The sequence below is a fragment of the Polistes fuscatus genome, unplaced genomic scaffold (genome assembly GCF_010416935.1).
Source record: "Polistes fuscatus isolate 324 unplaced genomic scaffold, CU_Pfus_HIC Scaffold1, whole genome shotgun sequence".
Taxonomy (NCBI): Eukaryota; Metazoa; Arthropoda; class Insecta; order Hymenoptera; family Vespidae; genus Polistes; species Polistes fuscatus.
Window position 1 is genome coordinate 8,177,742 of NW_025112997.1, and position 20,552 is coordinate 8,198,293.

The window sequence follows — 20,552 nt, forward strand, 5'->3', positions numbered from 1 at the left end:
TTTATCCTGAGCTACGGCCAAGAAAGACGAACTTTCGAGCAAAGCCTTCGTACGAACGCGTTCCCATCACATGTATGCATACGACGACAAAGAATCGAGCGTTCTTACTTTTACGTTTCTTTCACAAAAGTGACTGTTTTAATTTTCTTAAATTTAGTACACATTTAGTAATTATTCGAACTTTTTTTAATGAAATTAATTAATCAAATTGAATACTTAAAGGTTAGATTTAAAAATGAAATTTAAGAACAAGTAACTTAGTTATGATATCTAAAATTTATCAGTTTTAATAAGTGTTAACAATCATATAGTGGAATCTCGAATGATTTCTTAGAAATTACGATTAGATGCGGTCTTCTAACTCGCTTTTTCGCCGTTATTTTGAAAAGAGTCCCGATTAAATAGTTAGCATGCCAACGAAGACTTCGTTTTTTTTTCTCTTTAGTACTAAAGCAAATCTTAGCTGAGATCGGGGAAATTTTTCCAAGGGTCGATTCGTATACGGCAATGAACGTTCGCTCCAAGGCTAATACCTTCCAACTGACTACGCTCATCCCTTAATGAAATTCTTTCTATCTCGGCGCGAGCAATCGGTTACCGCTCCGCTATCAGTTTTTCTCCTTCTTATACCATTATTGCGAATCCTTTAAAATGATCGATACATCGACGGTCCTAACTAGCTTCTAACGAGATTGCTTCAGGAGAGATTATTTATTAAGGCTATTATCAAACAACAATTCGTTGTTTGAAAATCTTTTTCATATATATTAAAATATTTCTATGACTTAAAATATTTCAATAAAAGCTATTATAATCAATGAACAAGCCACGTTCGATTAATAGTTACCGTTAGATCACTAAAGTTAAACAACTTGAGCACAGTTAGTAAAATAGATAGGTGACTTGTTCAGGAAAAAACAAAAACCAATGTGCTGTTGACTCTAAGGAGATCGTAAAAAGATGCGAATTTTTGATAGTATTGGATAAGTGTGATAAGGTGTTCGTAAAGAAGGGACTCGAACCCGTAAAAGGGAGAATAAAAAAAGACGCGAGTAAAAGCTATTACGTAAAGGAAGAAATAAATAAAAAAAGCTTACCCGTGTGTAGCCTCGTATGTTGTTGTACATGGCTCAGTTGTTTGAACCTGCGGTCACAATAGCTGCACTTATAGGGCTTCTCGCCGGTATGAACCCTGATATGCTGCACGAGCTGATGATTGCTCGAGAAGGACTTGAGACATTGCTGGCACTGGTGTGGTTTGACCTCGTTACCGGTGATCATGCCCCCGGGTCCGACGCCAACGCCAACACCGACGCTGAGACCCGCGAGGCCTCCCGCGACGCCACCCCCGGGTCTTGCCGTCAGTGCGCCAGCACCCAGCTCCCTCGCGTGCATCTGCATCGCGCTCTTGTGCATGAAGATCTGCGAGAAGAACTGCCGGGGTTAGTTGGTACGCTGTACTTTTTGTCGAGCAACGGAGAATGGCAAATCGGCCCTAACTTGATTTAATCATTTATTATAAATAGGTATGATATTTGCGTCATGATAATAATTGTCGATCATCACCCTCACTTTTTTGACTTGTATTTGACTACTTTCTTTTCATTCAAAAAGATAATTTCTATCAACAGAAATAATATATTATAGTAGCATGCATGATTCGTTGATTCGCTCGATCCGATGACTAGTCGTTTACCGTTTCTATGGTATGTTAGTATTTCTATATTTACTGTCAAGGATTATAAAGAGCTTCGAAAGCTTACTTGAATACATGTCAATTCTGATCCCTTAAACGAAGAGTCTTTCAATAGTTTGAGTATAGTACGACGAGAAAGTGAGAGAGAGGGAGAGAGAAAGAGTTAATGAGCTTTTCAGATTATAATTATATATATATATATAATATTTCTCGTTATTGGGAACTTTAATAGGAATTTTACTTACGTGGCGGCGGAAGTTCAATGCCGCCGGCACCGGCATCGAAGTCGGAGGTCATCGCGTAGATTCTGTTTTTCATTCTATCGTACGATATCGAATCGTTCTGTTATCGCAGTAAAAATTGCGTAACGAACGTTTTATGAAAATATCTTAATTTATGTTTAATATTACGTTTATAATTGCATTGAGTATATAACTCACAAAGGAAATATTCTGGACTCGACGCAAATAATAATCTGTAATATAATGTATATTCTACACTTATAGAAGCAAAATGTTAAGATAATTGAAAGAGTACGCGTATTGAACACTAGAGTTCTTTCGCATTCTTTCCTTCACGGCGCGTAGGAGAACGAAACTGTTGGAAGGACCGAAACCGTGAGAAAGAAGAACGTTCGGTTTCGGCCACGTCCTGGAAGAACAGGTGTTGCTCCATCAGCGAGTGTGGGTGTGGGTGAACGAACGAAAGGGTTAACGTTATGTATGCCGGCAAAATACAGTCCAGAATAAAAGTTGCTTTGAATTTTGTGCCTGTTAACCGAAAGAAAAAAAGGGGAAAAAAGAGAGAGAAAGAAAGAGACTGAGAGAAACAGCTTGAAACTTGAACGGAATTAAAGCGAAGAAAAGAGAAAGAGTGGAAAAGAGAGAGAGAGAGAGAGAGAGAGAGAGAGAGAGAATCAGAATAACGATGGGCGGTAGAACGAAATGGTATGGGAAGACGCCAGAGGATTTTATTAAAATATGTTAAAACTGTAATTAAAATCGAAAAATCTCGTGAGAAGTTTTAAGAATCTCACGGCACCCTTCTTCTTCTTCTTCTTATGAGTGCAACGAGGAGGATCGAGAAAAGGTGAAAGAGAGTATCAAGAGAAAAAGAAAGAAAGAAAAAAAGAGATAGAGAGAATTGAAATTGTCACCGGGGGTTCTCAAGTTTCTCCGAGTTTCAACCCTTTCCTTAGCATTCAAGGTAACGGCCGATGCTTGACTGCCTACGATCGACACTGGGCATCCCTGTGACTTTTAATCCCCGTGAGAGAAGGAGAGACTGTCAGCCGATTTTACTTCTCGTCTTTTTCCTCAGCTTTTTCTACTATCTCCTCCACCCCCTCTTTCGACTCGGTATACCCACTTTCATTCCAAACCTGGACATAGCGGGTAGGGTAGTTGTGTTATTCGCCGATTTGAATGAAATTGGTCTCGTTTCACGACACTAGAATACCGAAACAATCGGTATTGTGCCCGTGTAATTTGTTTCTTCTTATCGAAGTTTGTACGACAGTCAACCTTTACCAAATTTATTTTTTCATTGCGAAATAAATTAGATCGTACGCTTCCATGAGAGACATTATAATCTATAATATTTTAAAAAATTGTAATTACTGTATCTTATAATATGTATAGTTTAGATTTCTTATAGTTACAAGAATATACCTAATTTGAAAGGATGTATCCAAAACGATTCATTCAAAGAATTACACATATTGAACCATGTGTTTTAATATATCTCATAGTAGAACGTTTCCTAATCATAGCATACACAATACAACAGTTGTTGCTGTCATTTAGCGGTTCATCAACGAGCAGTTCCTTCATGAATCTCGAAGTTTCTTGGTCTAGTCGTTGTAGAGAAAGAAAAGGCTTAAAAGAAGAATTTTCGCCTTTCTCGAATTACCGAGCAACGTATCCATTAATCAAATTTTTATCTCTTGGCAGACGGAAAATTGCGTCCCGACGTTCCGACCATACTGCTGGTTTGAATCTTTTTTTCTGATTTATAGTCGTCGCTGCGGTGAAAAAAGGAGATGGAAGTAGAATGAGGAGGAGAAGGAGAGGAAGGCAAGGTCCGCGAAGAGAAATGAAAAGAGGAAGTAGAAAAATAAGAAAACGGAAAGAGTCGCCTGGCCGCGGGCCGTCGGCTTAATGTCCTTAATAATGGAAAAATATATCAAGCGACACCCAGTGTATTTCCTAAAGGCCATCTCTCACCTAGCAATCTCACCCCAACAACTCCAACCCTTTTCTCTCTCATCTTTTTTATTCTCTTTTTCTTTTTTCTTACTTTTTTTTTCCTTACTTCGAAATCAAAAGTTTCTGTTTTAACGAACAATCACGATTCGTTTTTACATACTCCACCCTCTAATCCTGATTTCTCTTTCTCTCTTACGATGTTCGTGAGCAGTACTGAGTGCACGTGTGCGCAAGTGGGCATGCACGCATGCACGCACGCACTCATGTACACGATACCACGTTCTCGCACGGTATCCAGAACATTCCGCGTGGCTTAACCACCGGTTCGCCCTCCACGTCCCGTTCCGTCCCGCGGCATCCCGCACTGTTCCGTTCCGTTCCGTCCCGTCCCGTACCCGTTCCGTTTCGTCCCGTCTCGCCAAGGCAGCCACCATCACTGCCGCCTCCTCCTGATGCTGCTTCTGCTCGAAGGGATCGTTAGCATTTCAGGAGAAGCCGACTCCCAACCCTTTTCTCTCTCTCTCTCTCTCTCTCTCTCTATCTCTCTCTATCTCTCTCTATCTATCTCTCTCTCTACCATTCTACGGTGAGTTATGTCCGAGTGTAACATCGGCCACTCGAACTGGGCTACTTTATACACTTGGAATACACAAAGCGGAGCTCTCACCTGCTGACCATATGCCTCCTCTCCGCTATAGAAGAGAAGAAGGAGAAGAAGGAGGAGATGGTGGAGGTGGCACACACACGCACGCGCATACTCACGTGGAATCGTCCACCCACGCGACTCGCATATGCCGTGGAACAGCTCGAGTATAAGTCAGCAAGCGCGAGTACGCCTTCGGCCCACCGGCCCTTCCCTTTACTTTCTTCCCTTTCTTACTACCTTATACCATATATCCATTTCCAGTACCACCGACTCGCGACGAATAGCAATGTAATACAAAGAGGAAGAAGAAACACGGGCCGTGGGCCAATTTGTGGCCCATAATTGTCGGCTTTAATCCGACTAGCTCCTTCCCTTTTTACTCCTTTCCTTTTAACTTTATTGTACTTCAAACGTTTCCGGTTTGTCGATCATTTACAAGATCTGATTTAAGTAAGAATTTCATATTGTATATATTTATTTGAGATTTGCGAGATATTGTCACTAAATTATTAAATTTCTAATAGGAGAAAGTTTATATATTGCAAAGAACAATTCTAGTTCAAATTAACGTCGGCTATGAAAATTATTTAATAACGGCTGAAAAGCACCAACCTACCTACGGACATTTCGTATTTTTGTTCACCCTATTTATAATATAGCAGATTCAAGAAAGAAAAGCGCTTTGCTTTTTAAACGGTCGTACTCGTTGTCGTAGTGTTCGTTGTCGATGGTATAGCGCGCGTACCGTTTGAGCGTTTCTGTTCAGATAATAAGTGTCGACGATGGGTTATCACGAAGACTGAGACTAGGCGCGTCCTAGTTCTTCTCGATGAATTCTAGCACGCGAGCGTTAAATCCGCGACAGTGAATTTGATCAGAGTGTGTGTCGAAGTTATGTGAGATTGTAGAGAGATAGAAGAGGTAGAGAGGCGGAGGGAGAGGGGGAAAGAAAAAATTAAGAAGATAAATGTCATGGAGGGACAGGGAAAGCAAGATCGATTTATCGCGTCTCTCGTTGAACACCGATCGAGGAGAGTAAGAATCGAAAAGACGTCCCGTTGGTTCCTCTGTATATCGAGAATAATTACCTGTGGCGGTAAATGGTGATGCGGATGCTGATACGGCGACGGTACGTAAGCCGAATGGTTGTGGGGGTGAGTTCGGGGATGGTTTTGATGCTGAATTTGCGGTGGGGGTGGTGGCTGGGGTAGCTGGCCCGGGGGAGGCGGTGTCCAAGGCCCGTGACTCGGCCCGTGGCTTTCATTGGTGCCATACATCTTCACGGAAGAATCTTGAGCACGCGACCTAAAGAGTGCCACCCACCCTCCACGCAAGACGCTATGAAAGACTCGGATAGTGACATCGCTACCCTAACTCCGATTCGACCCTAAGTCTCGCCTCAGAAACTTAATTTCCTTTTGGACTCCGGCCAGAATACGTCTTTAGATGGACAAATTTCAGTTTTTTTTTGTGTTTGTTTCTTTTTTTTTACTTCTTTTTCCTTTTCCTTCTTTATCTTCTTCCTTACTTCTTCTTCTTCTTTTTCTTTTTCTTCTTCTTCTTTTTCTTTTTCTTTTATTTCTTCTTTATTATCGCGCTTTTCTACTCGATGCTATTACCAACCGACGTCTACAAGGGGGAATATGAAACTTCGACATGCTACGATACGATCTTTAGATCTACTTCGTAATCGCATAGATTGTCCTTCTATATTTTCATTTGGAAAGATAACTCTACCGGGAGAGTTAAGAACCGGTCCTTGGCACGATCGTACTACTTTCGATGTGGCCGATCTCCGAGTCTCCTATCACTTGCACGATCCCCGATGAACGTCCGTTACAAGCCGTGTCGCGATTATCGTTAAGGAAAGTGGAAATTAGGAAGGAATTAACGACAAATCGTAAACGACTAATCAAATAACGTTTTTTGTACCAGAAATTTTCTTAGGAACAAATCAATGAACACAAACGGTGATTTCCGTAAACAATCTTTGTAAGGGGTTAAATGTTTCCTTTTTGTATTTTTTCTATATTTCACTATTAAAGTTGTTGTAAGCACATTAATTGAAAAGGAGGGAAAGGAAAAATGATAAAAACACTACAGAAAATTAGTAAATATCATTTTGATCCCTTGACAACGATCATTCAGGACACTTGCTTTTGAAATCTCAATATTCGTTAAGACTTTAGTCTCCGTCTCCCATAACCCACCGCGATCACGGAATTTTTCTGCATGCACTCTGCGTGGTCATCTTCGTTCGAGTCGACGACAATCGCCGACGGTAAAAATGTTTTTTTCTTGTTGATAAATCCCCGCATATTTTTCATTGCGAAAAATTTCGTAATCGACGAGTGCAACCATTCGATATATTTTGTTGATTGGAAACCCGTTGCGTAAATGCGTACTCATGCACTCTTGTAATAAAGTTTCACTTCGAGATCAATTTTCACGAACGATCTTCTCTATCTTGACTAAAGAAGATCTCAACGAGGATCTAAAGATCAATGAATCATATGAACGCGTTCAAGATCGGCCTTCCACCACTTCTTGAACGTGAACGGACCCTCGTGGTTCCATTATGAATGTCCACGGAATTGAAACACAAAAGTTCCTTAGAATCAAATGTTCCAACTGTTGACACACTCTGATCGAGATAATCGAAACTAGACAAGTGAAAAAAAGAATTCTTTGCTAATGAACGGGGGTTGCACAGAGAAATTAAGCGTAACTAAGATGATGTGTGAGTATGCGGCCGAACGATAGGGAACTACTACTAACTATCACTTTTTATCGTCGAAATGTACTCTTCTTTTTCTTTGGATAACTGGTATGTACATATATAGATCGAGGTGGTGGATGTCCGAGTTTAGAAATGGGGAGGGGGTATATAGGGCCGTGCGCGCCGTACCGGAAGCAGAAAAGAGCGGATTCGCGGACGCAGCGCTGTGCGGCAACGCGTGGCGTCTCTCGCGAACTAAGCCTCCTCGAAAATGGGGGGGAAGTCAGCCGATTTCTCGCTCTCTCGCGCGCGATTCCTGCGAGCCTGCTGGCCGCGTGCGTGTGCTCGCGCGGGGGAAGGAAGAGAGAGTATATAGTAGTACCAGAGTGTTAGAACATTAGATCGAGTATGAGTAAGAGAAAGAGTAAGAGAAAGAGATAGATAGATAAATAGATAGATAGATAGATAAATAGATAGAGAGATAGATAGGTAGGTAGAGAGAGAGAGAGAGAGAGAGAGAGAGAGAGAGAAAGAAAGAAAGAGTGAGAAAGATAAAAAGAAAGAGAGAGATAAGAAAAAAGATTGGAAAGGCGAACTGATAAGACGACGGAAGAAAAAATCGCTGGCTACTCGTTGAGATATCGATTGAAATAACACGATTCCGGGGAAGGTCTGGCCAATCGGTATTCGCGACACGGCGGAAGCCGCCAATCCTGCCTGCTTTCGCCTTTACGGCTATCTCTCTTTCGTAACCTCCCTCGTTCCTTCCACTCCTCATACTCGTTCTCTTCCTCCACCTCCTCCTCCTCCTCCTCCTCCTCCTCTTTTCCTACTCCTTAGCGCAGTATTCTCCTACTCCTACCTCTATTCCTCCTTCTCTCTATCTCTTCGTTTTACTTCTACGTAGTCGCGGCTACCCGTTGCTTCTTTCCCTTTACCCTTTCCTTCTTGCTGCACCAAAGAGAAAGGGAGATTGAGAATATGATGAAGAATGAAAGAAACAGAAAGAGAGAGCCACGTGATTCAGGAAGTATTCGACTGATCGAGGAATCATCCTCGACTCGATGTCATTTCATCCATCTTCTTTTATCGTATCAATGTTTTCCGTCTTTTCTTTCTTTCTCTCTCTTTCTTTTCGTCTGTCTCTTTTCTTATTTCTTTATAATTGGTCATCCTTTCGATTTTGGAACGACGAGGATATAATTTCTTTTCATGGATAATATTATTGTCTCTGACATTTATTGACAAAAAAATAAAAATGAGATTTTTTTTTTTATCTTATAATCAATATTTATTTTATCATTTAACACGAAAAAATATACCTATTAGATTTGATAAAAATATGACTAACATGTAAAAGTAAATTACAGGAAGTATCAATAGTTTCGCGTACCAAGTCGAAAAAAAAGAAAAACCAACGAGCTTTCATCTCACAAAGACTTTGCAAAGATTTTCGATAAAATCTTCTTTTTAGCATGTATATATATATATATACATTTTCCACATAAAAAAGTTTCCTTTTCCGAGCCGCTCGAGAGTAGAAATTTCTCCCTCGAAAGAGGAGGCCACCTATCGAAGAAGACGCCATGCTCTTTTTTCGACGTCTCTCATCGAATTTATTTTGGGCGTGGGACCGCGAAGGTTAGTCAGCCGCTTGGAAAAGTGTTCGACCGAAAGTGCGAGTGTGCCGTTAGAGGAAAAGAGATAAAAAAAGAAGAAGAGCATGCGGGGCGGAGTCTGGTCGCAGTTAGAGAGAAAAAGAAAAAGAGAGAGAAAGAGAGAGAAAGAGAGAGACAGAGAGAAAGATAGAAAAAGAACGAAAAAGAGAGACGCTCGCTCGTTGCCTATCCATCATGGCTGCTTTATCAGTGACGTCACGATAAGACTTTCATGCACCGATGCACAAACGTCCGTGAAAGATTCTTCGATCTGGGAAAAGTAACGGCGCCGAAGTCAAACTCTGCTTCTTCGGTTCGGTTAGATTCGGTTTAGTATTACCCTATGTACGAGTCCCATCTCTCACACCTTTTTCTTCTCTCTCTTTCTCTCTTTCTTCCATTTTTGACTTATTCTTTCTCATTTTCTTTTTCTTCCACTTTTTTAGGATTCTTTCATTGAGACAAAAAAAGGGACGCTCGAAATCCCACAAGTTCCTCGGTTCCTCGCCTCGACGAAACTTTTTAGTCGGATTTATTCGCCACCAAAAGAGAGAAAGAGTGATCTCTTTTGTCGTCCCGAGTAAAATCCGCTTTCACAGTAAGAGAGAGAGAGAGAGAGAGAGAGGGAGAGAGAAAATGACGAAGGAACGAATTGTAGCCAATGGTAAACACCAACGTAACGTTTAGTTCTTAACGATTTTTTTTATCTATGAGAACATAATATATATCTACTTTAAATACTTTCTCGATCTCAAATGGAAAAATCAAACTAACTCATTATCGAGTTTAAACATGATCGGTACCACGGTAAATGATGTTCCAACTTTCGGAAGAGAGTCGATCCATACTGAGCAGTTAAAGTATCGTTAACTGTTCAAAGACAAGAGATTCAAAACATAGAAGGGAAGTAAGTAGACAACTCGAGCAACGACAGTATTGAAGAGAACATGTTCTTGGTGCAGAACTCTACGGTAACACGGAGAAAGTGTATCGAGTGATATCGAGCAATGCAGGACAATCGTGATATACCGCATTCAAAGTCCACCGTCCATTTTATTTACCGTTAATACGAAAAGTAATAAAAAAATAAAGCTTCCTTTTATTTTCTAGTTTATTTTATCGTGAATCATGTACGTCGAATTTGTTTTTTCTTAAGAAGGATTATTTCTTCATCGTTTGATGCTATCGTTATATCTCTCTTTATCTATCCTTCTTTATTTATTTATTTATTTTGCTGTGTATGACTCAATGCTCGTTGAAACGAGAAGAACGATATACGGGAAGTAAAAGTGGTTTACTTAAAAATAGGGTAACAAGACGAATCAATTAAGCCAATAAATTTCGCCGAGTCGGTGTCGTAGAGTAACGAGCGTTATCGTCTATTCGTATCGTCGGAAACGTATCGACTTATGTATAGTACGTATATGTATATAGGTATATACATATACCTACGTTTCGGAGAGACTTGGCCTCTTATTTGGCCTCTAACGATGCACGACGATAAATCCTAGTGCGTCTAATACTCGAAACTTGCACATGAGAGTAAGTCGATATCATAGACGAGATAACGTTGGAGCTAAGAAATTTTTTCCTTTTTCTCTTTTACCGTTCGATAATATTACATCTCTTTTCTAAGAGAGACAACTTATTTTCTATTGCAAGACTTTCGAAAGATATCTTTTTCCTTGATTTATTCTTACGAATATATTCTCATAATCGACAATATGTTTTTCCTCAAAGATATTATAATTAGACAGACGTAGGTAATTTTAACGATTAACGTTATCGTCTAACGCATATAGAAAATTTATTAAACTCATTAATCGTAATTCATTTTTCATGCGTAACATAGTCGATACGTTTTCCATTTCTATGCCGTAATCTTATAAGTATCATGAGATAATACGTTTTATCATAAAACTATTGAAAATAGAATACAAGAAGAAGACAACGTTTTCGAAATAACCAGAAAAAAAGACGAAAGTAGGAGAAAAATAATTGTTATCATTGATGCCAACCCTCTTCGTGTTACTTTGCATTACTGACCACGGCAATAATGATATAAAAAAAAAGGGAAAAAAGAAGGACAGATAGAAGTAATAAAAAAGTTGAAAAGAAAAGTGATGAAATGGTAGTTGTAAAACAGAGCAATAAAAATAAACTGTTCTAGCAAGGGTTGAAAGGCTGTGGAAAGAGGATACAAACGAAGGGGTGTTAGTTCCAATAGCAAGAAGAATAAACAGAAGAGGAAGAAAGAAAAGAAGAAGAAGAAGAAGGAGGAAAAAGAAGAACTGAGAGAAAAAGAGATAGCTAAAATAAGGAGAATAATGAAAGAAGTAAATAAGAGTTTCTCTGTACTCTTTCACTGTCTCTCTCTCTCTCTCTCTCTCTCTCTCTCTCTCTCTCTCTCTCTCATTTTATTTCCCCACCACCGACATAGAACGCCTTCTCATTCTCCAAGATACCGTTGGAGGGGAAAGGCAATGTACAAGAAGGCGAGTTGGCGGGGGAGGGGCCGACAGAGTGAACGCGAGTGGTGCGGGAGAGAAAGAGAGAGAAAGAGAAAGATAGACAGAAACACACAGAGGAGGAGAGAGAGAGAAAGAGAAAACAGAGGAGAGACAGAGAGAGAAATAAAAGTCCGGCAGGCCTTGGCTGCTGCGGTCGTCCAGCCGCGTTGCCAAGTCTCATTTGTTTATCATAGTTCGTCGGCCTGTGTAGTCTGACTTGGTTTTAAATAAAATGATAAAATATAAAAAATAAGTCGGACAAAATGTGACTCTCCGGTATACATATTTGCACGCATACATGGATCGGAAAAGGTGATAAGGACGACAATAAACTTAGCGACTCGTTCGCGTGTCGGCGATGCTTAACATTTATTAAAACGACATTAACGTAGTCAACCTTTTTAAATTTACCACTTAAAATTTGCAATTCTTTATCTTACGAATAGCACAACAACTCATATGTTCTTTTTCAATTCGTAAAATTCAATTAACTTTGACTAATTTTATATTTTTTCCCTTTCCTTCTTCTTGGTAGTTCATCAACGCAGTATTTAATCATAAATGTATGCTATTCATTAAACGCAACATTGACGAAGGATGGCAGAGCGTAAAACGATTCCATTGAACTTGGCAACTGTTCCTACTACGAGAAGAGTTAACGGAGAAACGTTTGATCGTTTCACCGAGAGAAGCAAGGAGAACTTGAACGTTCTCGTCTCAAACATTGAACGATTACATTATTCTTATAGTCTTATACTCTTAATCCTATCCTAATTCGATTACAAGTAGAAAAGTAAAAAGAAGTCTAATAGAAATGACCTTGTTCGTAAAGTCCTTAGCATTAGGACTTGATAAATTTCCGATAAGGTAGAGCTATGCAGAAAACGCGGGGAAATCGACTAGCGTGCTAGAGCATGCGCTTCACATATCTCGGATAATTTAAAATCGTCGAAGTTTAGATCGCGATCGCATTGTTTGAAGTCGGGCAAGTCGGTAATGGCGATGATAAGGATCGGGGCCAGTGTCATTCTTGTTTCCTTGGACTCTTCGCATATATGTACGTGCGAGCGATATTCGTCAAATTGATAGATCCATTCAAAAAGAAAGGAATAAACATTAAAACTAATTAATAAATTGGTTTCAATATTAAGAGGAACGAGTTGGAGATAAGTAATCTCGTTTAAGATTTCGTCTCCGGTAGGTACGGGCTACCTCGGGTTCTCTCAACGCGTGGCGACTCGATTCCGACTCGTTTCTGAGTCATCGTGCGTGCGTGCATGCACTAGCGCTCTTGCGAGCGCGTACTTTACACACCGCGAATGTATAAATATGTATACACGTGCGTTGTGCGTGCCCGACGTCGTTCGTTGTACATTCTCTCTTTATCTTTCTGCCTCTCTCTCTCTCTTTTTCTCCCTTTTTCTCTCTCTTTACCTCTTTCTTTCTTTCTTTCTCTTTCTTGGCTTTAACTCTCTTCTCGTTCGTACGCGACTTTACAAACGTTTGCATGCGAATACGTTTGTCGTCGCGGTGGGTGGCATACACCGATTAGGAAATTCGCCTAGAAATTCTTCCATTCCTCGCTTTATACTCGTGCGCATCTACCAAGGCAAAAGCTCGCGGATATATCCTCTTGTACCTACGTAAAAGACGTCGACAACTACCTAGAGAAGAAAAAAAAAGAAAAAAGAGAAGGATAAGCAAAAGGAAGTTTCCTTTCTCCTTTTTTCGCGACGTCCTCGCGTGTGGCATTGAAAGTTCGAGCGCAGCGTGCCGATCTTTTCGTAATCCTCGAGTAAATCGAAGGAAAAGGAGTACAGAGAATGAGTAAAAAAAAAGAGAAAGAAAGAGAGAGAGAGGGAGAGAGAGGGTGAGCAAAGTCGTTCGTGGGATCACCGTTGTAGCTTCGGTAGCTAGACGTTGGCACGTTTATCGTGTTCGTTTCTTCTAGCTATGCCGATTTGTTTACAGAGGATAGCGTGAGTGCACGCGCGCGAATCACGCTAAGCTCCTTCTTCTTCGACCGTCTTTGGTAACCCTCGATCGAGCGTCCTCCACGAGGACGCCCTTTGCTCTTTGTAGCTTTACTCTCTTTCTCTACCCACGCATCCACACTCAAAAACACACTCTCTCTCTCTCTCACACACACACACACATGCAGATATACGTAAGCGTTGTGAATCGTCAGCACGCGACGTGCCAATAACTTTGAAGTTCTCGCACGCGGAACTATTCGTGCGGATGACCTACGGTTTCCGCATTCTACAGAATTACAAAGAATGATGATGCTCGCGAAGACTCGCGCGTGTCATCTAAACAAAAGAGAGAGAGAGGAACGAAGTTTATGCCTCGGTCGATCCGTTTCGCAAGGTTAAAGGCTTTCCGACGAAACTAATCGTCGTCTCGATTAACGGTTATTATTAAAACATCTCTCGACGCGCTAACGGGTTTTCAAGTCATGCGAACCGTTGCGTTTGCGAACAAAAACCCTCTTGCATTCTTCGATCTTGATTGTTATTCGATAACAAATCGAATGGAATTAATGAAGAAATATCATGAAAAAAGTAAATAAAACAGATCGACGATACGTAATTGCCATTAATTAAAGTTAATCGAATTGGTGTCGTTTTTATTCTATTAGATCGTTTTTCCCTCTTATCACTGCGCTTCGCAGTAAAGTTTCGAAGGAGAGAAATCATTACGCTGTCACGGTAACAAAAAAAAAGTAAATAATACTGGATTTAAGATCCAGCTGCATCCGCGCAAGAACGTGTCGGATTACGGGCTCATTCCCATCCCTCCCTTCACGTCTTTTTCTTTCGACGTGTTTCTCCCTTTCTCTCTCTCTCTCTCTCTCTCTCTTTCTCTTTATCTATCTATCTGTATACCTCCTTTTCGTTCTTATTCGTTCGCTTACTCTTTCCAACTCGGTTGCCAGAGTCTACGTACCTTATAACCGCAGTACTGTGGACTTGGCAACTAAACGAGCTGCAATAAATGGACTTCGATATTAATTAAGTCGACGTAGAACAGAGTTCTTTACAAATGCCCCTCTCTTTACAAATTACCACAACACTTCGTTTTTCTTTAGCAATAATCCACGCGCTTCGATCTAATAATAATATAACGGTATACGTAACCATTCTCAACTTATATATTGAAACTGTAAGTATTTGCTTATGGAATTATAAATATATATACATATATGTATATACGGTAACTATCCTATTATGTAATTGTAAGTATATATATATATATATATATGTATATATGTGCATAGGTAATTATTCCTTTGGAATCTTAGATTGATTAAAAAATAAATATTGACGTCGTCACGAAATCAAATTCTTTATTCAATGAATATGATAATATACATTTTATTCATCTCACTAAAAGAATTTCAATACGATTTCAAACGAATTCTTGAAAAAATAATAACGACTGATATTACAATTTTACTGTTTAAGATGCAGAACAAGATAAGCTCCTTTTACTAGTAAAATAGAAAAATATAGAATTACGAAACCATAGATATGATAGAAAAGAAAGAAAAAGAGAAAAGAAAAGAAGAAAGATAATAAAAAGAGATAGACAAGCAATCAAAGTGAGTTAGTATCGCACCGCGTCTTGTGGCAGTAACCTTGCGTTCGCGTCACCGTATTTTTTATCATATCAAACGTATGCTAACAGCCGGTACGCCGACGCGTGATTCGAACTCGCGCGCGCGCTCACACTATCCCTGCGTATGCTTTATGCACACGTAAGAGTAGCAACGAGCACGAGCTCGGCCATGGTTGTGGCAAGGTAAGACAATATGAACGGGTTTGTCGGTGGTCAGTCTTGCCAAGTACAGTCCATGGAAAATAACGTTCCTACTACGATGGCTTCGATATATTCGCGACTCGTTATTAATTTTACTTTTTTACATCGCCAACTTTGAAACGCCTTAAGATTACCTTCGTACTTTCCTTTTTTATTCCTCGAGTTACTTATGGTATTTTTGTATTATTATTATTACTATTATTATTATTATTATTATTAGTATTTTTTATTGATTATTATTATATTATTATTAGTATTATTATATTTTATTTATTATTATTATTATTATTATTAGTATTATTAGTATTATTTTATTAGTATTATTATTATTAGTATTATTATTAGTATTATTATTATTATTATATTATTATTATTAGTATATTATTATTAGTATTATTATTAGTATTATTATTATTATTATTATTATTATTATATTAATTATTATATATGATTATATTATATTATTATTATTATTATTATTATTTTTTATTATTATTATTATTATTATTGATTATTATTATTATTATAGTATTATTTATTATTATTATTATATTATTATTTTCTTATTATATTATTATATATTATTATTATTATATTATTATTATTATTATTATTATTATTATTATTATTATTCTTATTATTATAGTCTTATTATTATTATTATTATGATTATATAGTATTATTATTATTATTATTATTATTATTATATTATTTTATTATTATTATATTATTATTATTATATTATTATTGTTATTATTATTATTATATTCATTTCAATCGGACTTTGTAAACGACCTTGAATAATGCTCTTTTTTCAGTCGTGATGATCGAAGTATTGAAATACGTATATACAGACTGATGTAATAAAAAGAATATTATTTATTTCTATTTAAAAAGCTCGATGAGAGAGAGAAAAAGAGAGAGAGAAGCATTAGAATTATCTCTTTTGATTTGTATTTTTTCTAAGGAAAATAAAAGATTTGAGGAAAAAGATCATCAAGGAACGTTGAGTAGTCGGCGGGTGTATCAGAGAGATAGGATCGGTGTCTCTCGATAGGCACGCAACCTTGACCGAGTGTGCATGACCGATTGCTGAATCGGCGACGCTGCTGACGACCCTGAAATCACTACATACTGACAATGAGACCCAAACCACGATCGAAAAGAGTTGCTTCTATAGCTCTTTCTATTTTTTTCTTTCTCCTCTTCGTTTATTTAACTTCTTTTTTTTCTTATCAAGTTTTGTTTTACGTGATATTCAAAAGTTGTTTCGAATGAAATGAACGCGTCGAGTTAATATTATTAGAATACATATACGTCGGAAAGTTTTCAAAAAGTCAAGATATTATGAGAAAGCAGAATAAAAAAAAATGAAAAAAAAAAGAAAGGAACTCGACCCGAAGTAGAAGAACGCCCTCTTTGATAAGATGTTTCATTTATTTTAACGATGATCGAGCATGACTCGTGACGATGAAGCAAAAGGGGAGGTAGAAAGAAAAATGGAAAGAGGGAAAGAAAGGAAGAGAGAAAGAGGGAAAAAGGGAGAGAGCAAGAGAGAAAGAGAGAAAGGGGGAGAAGTTCGTCGAGGCTTCGGGGGAATGCCGTCGACGCCGCTGCGTTGTCGGAGGTCAGGTTCACCAACTACGATGCGTTTTCTTTCCTTCTTTCTCTTTCTCTCTTTCTCATTCTTCCTTTATCTCTCTCTCTTTCTCTTGCCTTCATCCTTATTCGCGCACTCTTACGCCCGCATATTGTACGCATTTTGTTTCGTTTTTTTTAATTAACTATTCAATGAGACAGCGAAGCTGAAATGAATTAAAAATTATTCTTACTAATCATTTCTCTGAACAAAATGAAATATGAAAAGTCATGTTCGAAAGTCTTCCGATCGAATTTGCCGGCAAAATATCCTTTTTCTTTTTTCTAACTTAAACGAAGATCGATGAGAAGCAGCTATAAGCGTTGGAGGAGAGAAGAAGAAGTATATATTTACGTTAAAGAGAGCTCGGACTACAAGATCGAGCGCTTGCAGCGCTCCTAGAAGAGAACGTTGGATGCTGCCCGCTGCATCTTGCATATATGTATGTTTTATGTCAGCGTACATTCTGCATTTGCGCCGTTGCCACGTCCGCTGGCTCTCTCTCTCTCTCTCTTTTTCTCTTTTTCTCTCCCTATCCTCTTTCTCCCTCCCCCATCCCCCTTCTTAACATCGGACTTCTCTATATCCTATATTTTGCTCTTTCTTTTCCGGCTCTTTCTCTCTCACCAGTTTTCTTCCCTTCTCCTTGGACTTTTGCGCGAGCAAGTACCCATTGCCTACGCTTCTTGACATTTCTCAAAGCCATGAACGTGTGCGCCACCTCTCGTCTTCGGACGAGTCGTTGAACTCGAAAAAACAAATAGCGCGGTCCGCGTAAAAAGAAGGAGGGGAGCGGAGATATAAAGGCCGGCATTATAATACATCCAATGATTTATAGATCCCATGACTAGATAAATAACAATGGACCTCGATCGTGTGCGCGCGAGCGCGAGAAAACGCATCGGAGAGAAAAACAGAGAAAAGGGAATACTTAACGTTAGTAATAAAAAGAAGGAGAAGAATAAGAAGAAGAAAGGAGAAAAAAGGAACTACCGACATTCTTTTCTACGTGAGCTGAATGCAAAACGCATCGCGGCCGTCGTCGTCGTCATCGCCTAACCAGTCGTTGCCGTCGCGTTTAAACTTTAGCGACGATTTTCCGCGTCAAAATGCTATACTTCCTTTTCAGATTCGCGAAAGAAAGAAAAGAAAGAAGAAGTCTTGTTGCAAGATCATACTTTCACTGAAGAAAAGTCCGTTGATATTTTTCTTATGTATAAAGAACACAGTTCCTACGTCGCCGAGGCCATTCTCATTCGCGTTATTTCGTTACGTTATCTAATGGTAATTTGTAATTTTTTTTTCTCTTTCATTTTTATTGAATAGAAAATATTTCCTTTTCTCATTTTTTTTTTCGAATAGAAAAAAAAGTATCTCTATCAGTAGCTCGAGTCTCGTTCTCACGATCGTTTTTATCGAGCTCTCCCGCGATTTACATATATGCTTCCCTACAATCTTCCCCTATTTTTATCCGTTCCTTTCTTTTGTTTCTTTTTTGAGGGGAAGTTTTGGGGGAAGGGGTTAAAAATCATCGACGCTGACAATCAGCGTTCCGACTTTGTCAAAAAAGGTAACTTAAAGATAGGACGATATTAATAGATACGATTCGTAGTTTCTGTTATAACGTTATCTCACGTATCTCGAGGTTGTTTCTCACGATGTAATAAAATTTTACCCCTCTCTCTCTCTCTCTCTTTCTCTCTCTCTCTCTTTCTCTCTCTCCCTTAGCCTCACTCGATCCGCTTAGAGGATCGGTCCCGCGAAAAATACGGAGACGGCGACGGGCGGCGTCGAGAGAACGTATATAGCCGAGCCGCGAACTCTCTCTCGAGAACCGTCTTCGAATCGGCGAGGCGTCGCCGGTTGGGCGCAGCAGCCCGTGGTTGCTGCAGGTCGTGGTTGCTGCTCGCTTCGTGGAGCCGAGTGCTGCTGATCGGAGTGTACGACATACACGAGACGACGTAATCCCTTTTTACAAAAGAAACCAAAAAAAATCGCGACCGAGTTCTTCACGAGAGAAAGATATATAGATAGATAGATAAATAGATAAATAGAGAAAGAGAGAGAGAGAGAGAGAGAGAGAGAGAGAGAGAGAGATAGAGACGAAAACAGGCGTATTAAGATACGAATAGATAAGAGACAGAGAGGGGGTTATTATGAAAAGTTTTATCAATTTCGAAGGGACGAATTCGAACATAACATCGAGAAGAATTGTAAGAGAAGAATTTACGAATCGTTAGTGTGAGAGTGTCATGTGTGTCTTTTTTTCGTCTTACCTCTCTCTCTCTCTCTCTCTTTCTTTCTCCCTCCCACTTTATTTTGTTTGTTTGTTACTTTCTTTCTTTATTTTTGTTTTGGTTTATTTTTCTCTCGTGCTGCACAAGACTCTCTTTAGAGTGGATGGATCACAGTTAAATTGTAGTGGTAGTAGATGCTAGGTAAAAAGATCACAAAATATGGCACACCGTTGCCCGAGTTCATTGTTCGGCACTCCGCGGCGCGGTCGGACGAGCGTTGGTGGGGGTGGTGGATTGGCCGGAGGACCGAAGATCTAGAGGAAGAGGAAATGGAAGAGGAAGAAGAGGAAGAATAAGAAGGAGGAGAAAGAGGAGGAGGAGGAGGAGAAGAAGAAGAAGAAGAAGGAAAAGAAGAAGAGAAGAAGAGAGAAGATGCTAAGAGAGGGAGGAATTCTCACGCACTCTCAGCTGTCAACGCGAACCGCACGTCTTCGGCACGCGTCTTTGGCGCGCGAACTCTCGCGTGTAGCGGAATACTGTGTTATCCTTCTTGTTGGCTTCCTTTTCTTCTCGGTAGAATGAGAGGGAGGGAGGGAAAGAAGGAGTAAGAGAGAGAAAGAGAGAGAGAGAGAGAGAAAAGGAAAAGGACAGAGAGTGTCAAAAGTCGTGACGTAGTCCAATTATTTCTTTCCGTAGTTTTTTCATTTTATCGTAACCTTCTTAAAAGTTGGTTCTCTTTTTCCTCTTCTTCTTCTTCTTCTTCGTTTACTTGCGTTACTGATCGAGTTCTGGCGCTACCAAAGAGGTTCGTACCTTCCTTCACTTTCGGGGTTTCGAATTCGGCGTCACTCGCGATTCGTCGTAGGTGGTATCTTCTTAGTGGTACCCAAGATGAGAAAAGGGTGGGAGAAAGAAAAAAGGGAAGGAACGGTAGGAAAGGGAGAACTCGTCGTTTCGTCGTTTTAGTCGTCTTCGTCTTCGTCTTCGTCACAGTCTTCGTCACAGTCTTCGTCAAAGTCGTCGTGTCGTCGTCGTGTGCGTGTGACACGATGCGCGCGTGGTGTCGCGTGAAGTTGATCGTGCGTGCGCACCTTGTGCTTCGTTAAAGAGTCTTTTCCGTATAAAATGCTGGGGCGCCGGCGAGAATCGGTTTGGCCGCCGTCGCGTAGGCTTCACGCCGGCGTCCTCGGTTGCGATTGGTTGAGCGCACGTTGGAGGGGGTTACTGGCGCGAAGGTCCGAAGGTAGAGTACTCGCCTCGAGGAGTCGTCAGAGCGGATCCAGGGGAGCTACGGAGGAGTGGGGTTGCTAGCTCGCGAGCAAGATCGCGACTCCTCACCGCTCGCCGATTCGCTCGGCGCCGATCGTGGGTCCTCTTCCGACTCGACCAGCTTCTCCTTTTTCTTTTCTTTTCTTTTT

At 39.8% G+C, this 20,552-nt stretch overlaps 1 protein-coding gene across 8 annotated transcripts in view; it reads right to left on the minus strand.

Annotated features, from left to right (window-relative positions):
• LOC122516218 (zinc finger protein 853-like) overlaps positions 1 to 20,552 on the minus strand; it is a 74,608-nt gene that overhangs the window by 41,922 nt on the left and 12,134 nt on the right. For 6 of the 8 annotated variants that reach the window (XM_043633891.1, XM_043633854.1, XM_043633881.1 and 3 more), the window contains exon 3: positions 1,098 to 1,434. In XM_043633891.1, the coding sequence (XP_043489826.1) occupies positions 1,098 to 1,434 (337 nt within the window). The remainder of the gene's footprint in view (positions 1 to 1,097; positions 1,435 to 20,552) is intronic. The other 2 variants (XM_043633915.1, XM_043633873.1) reach the window with 1 other exon arrangement.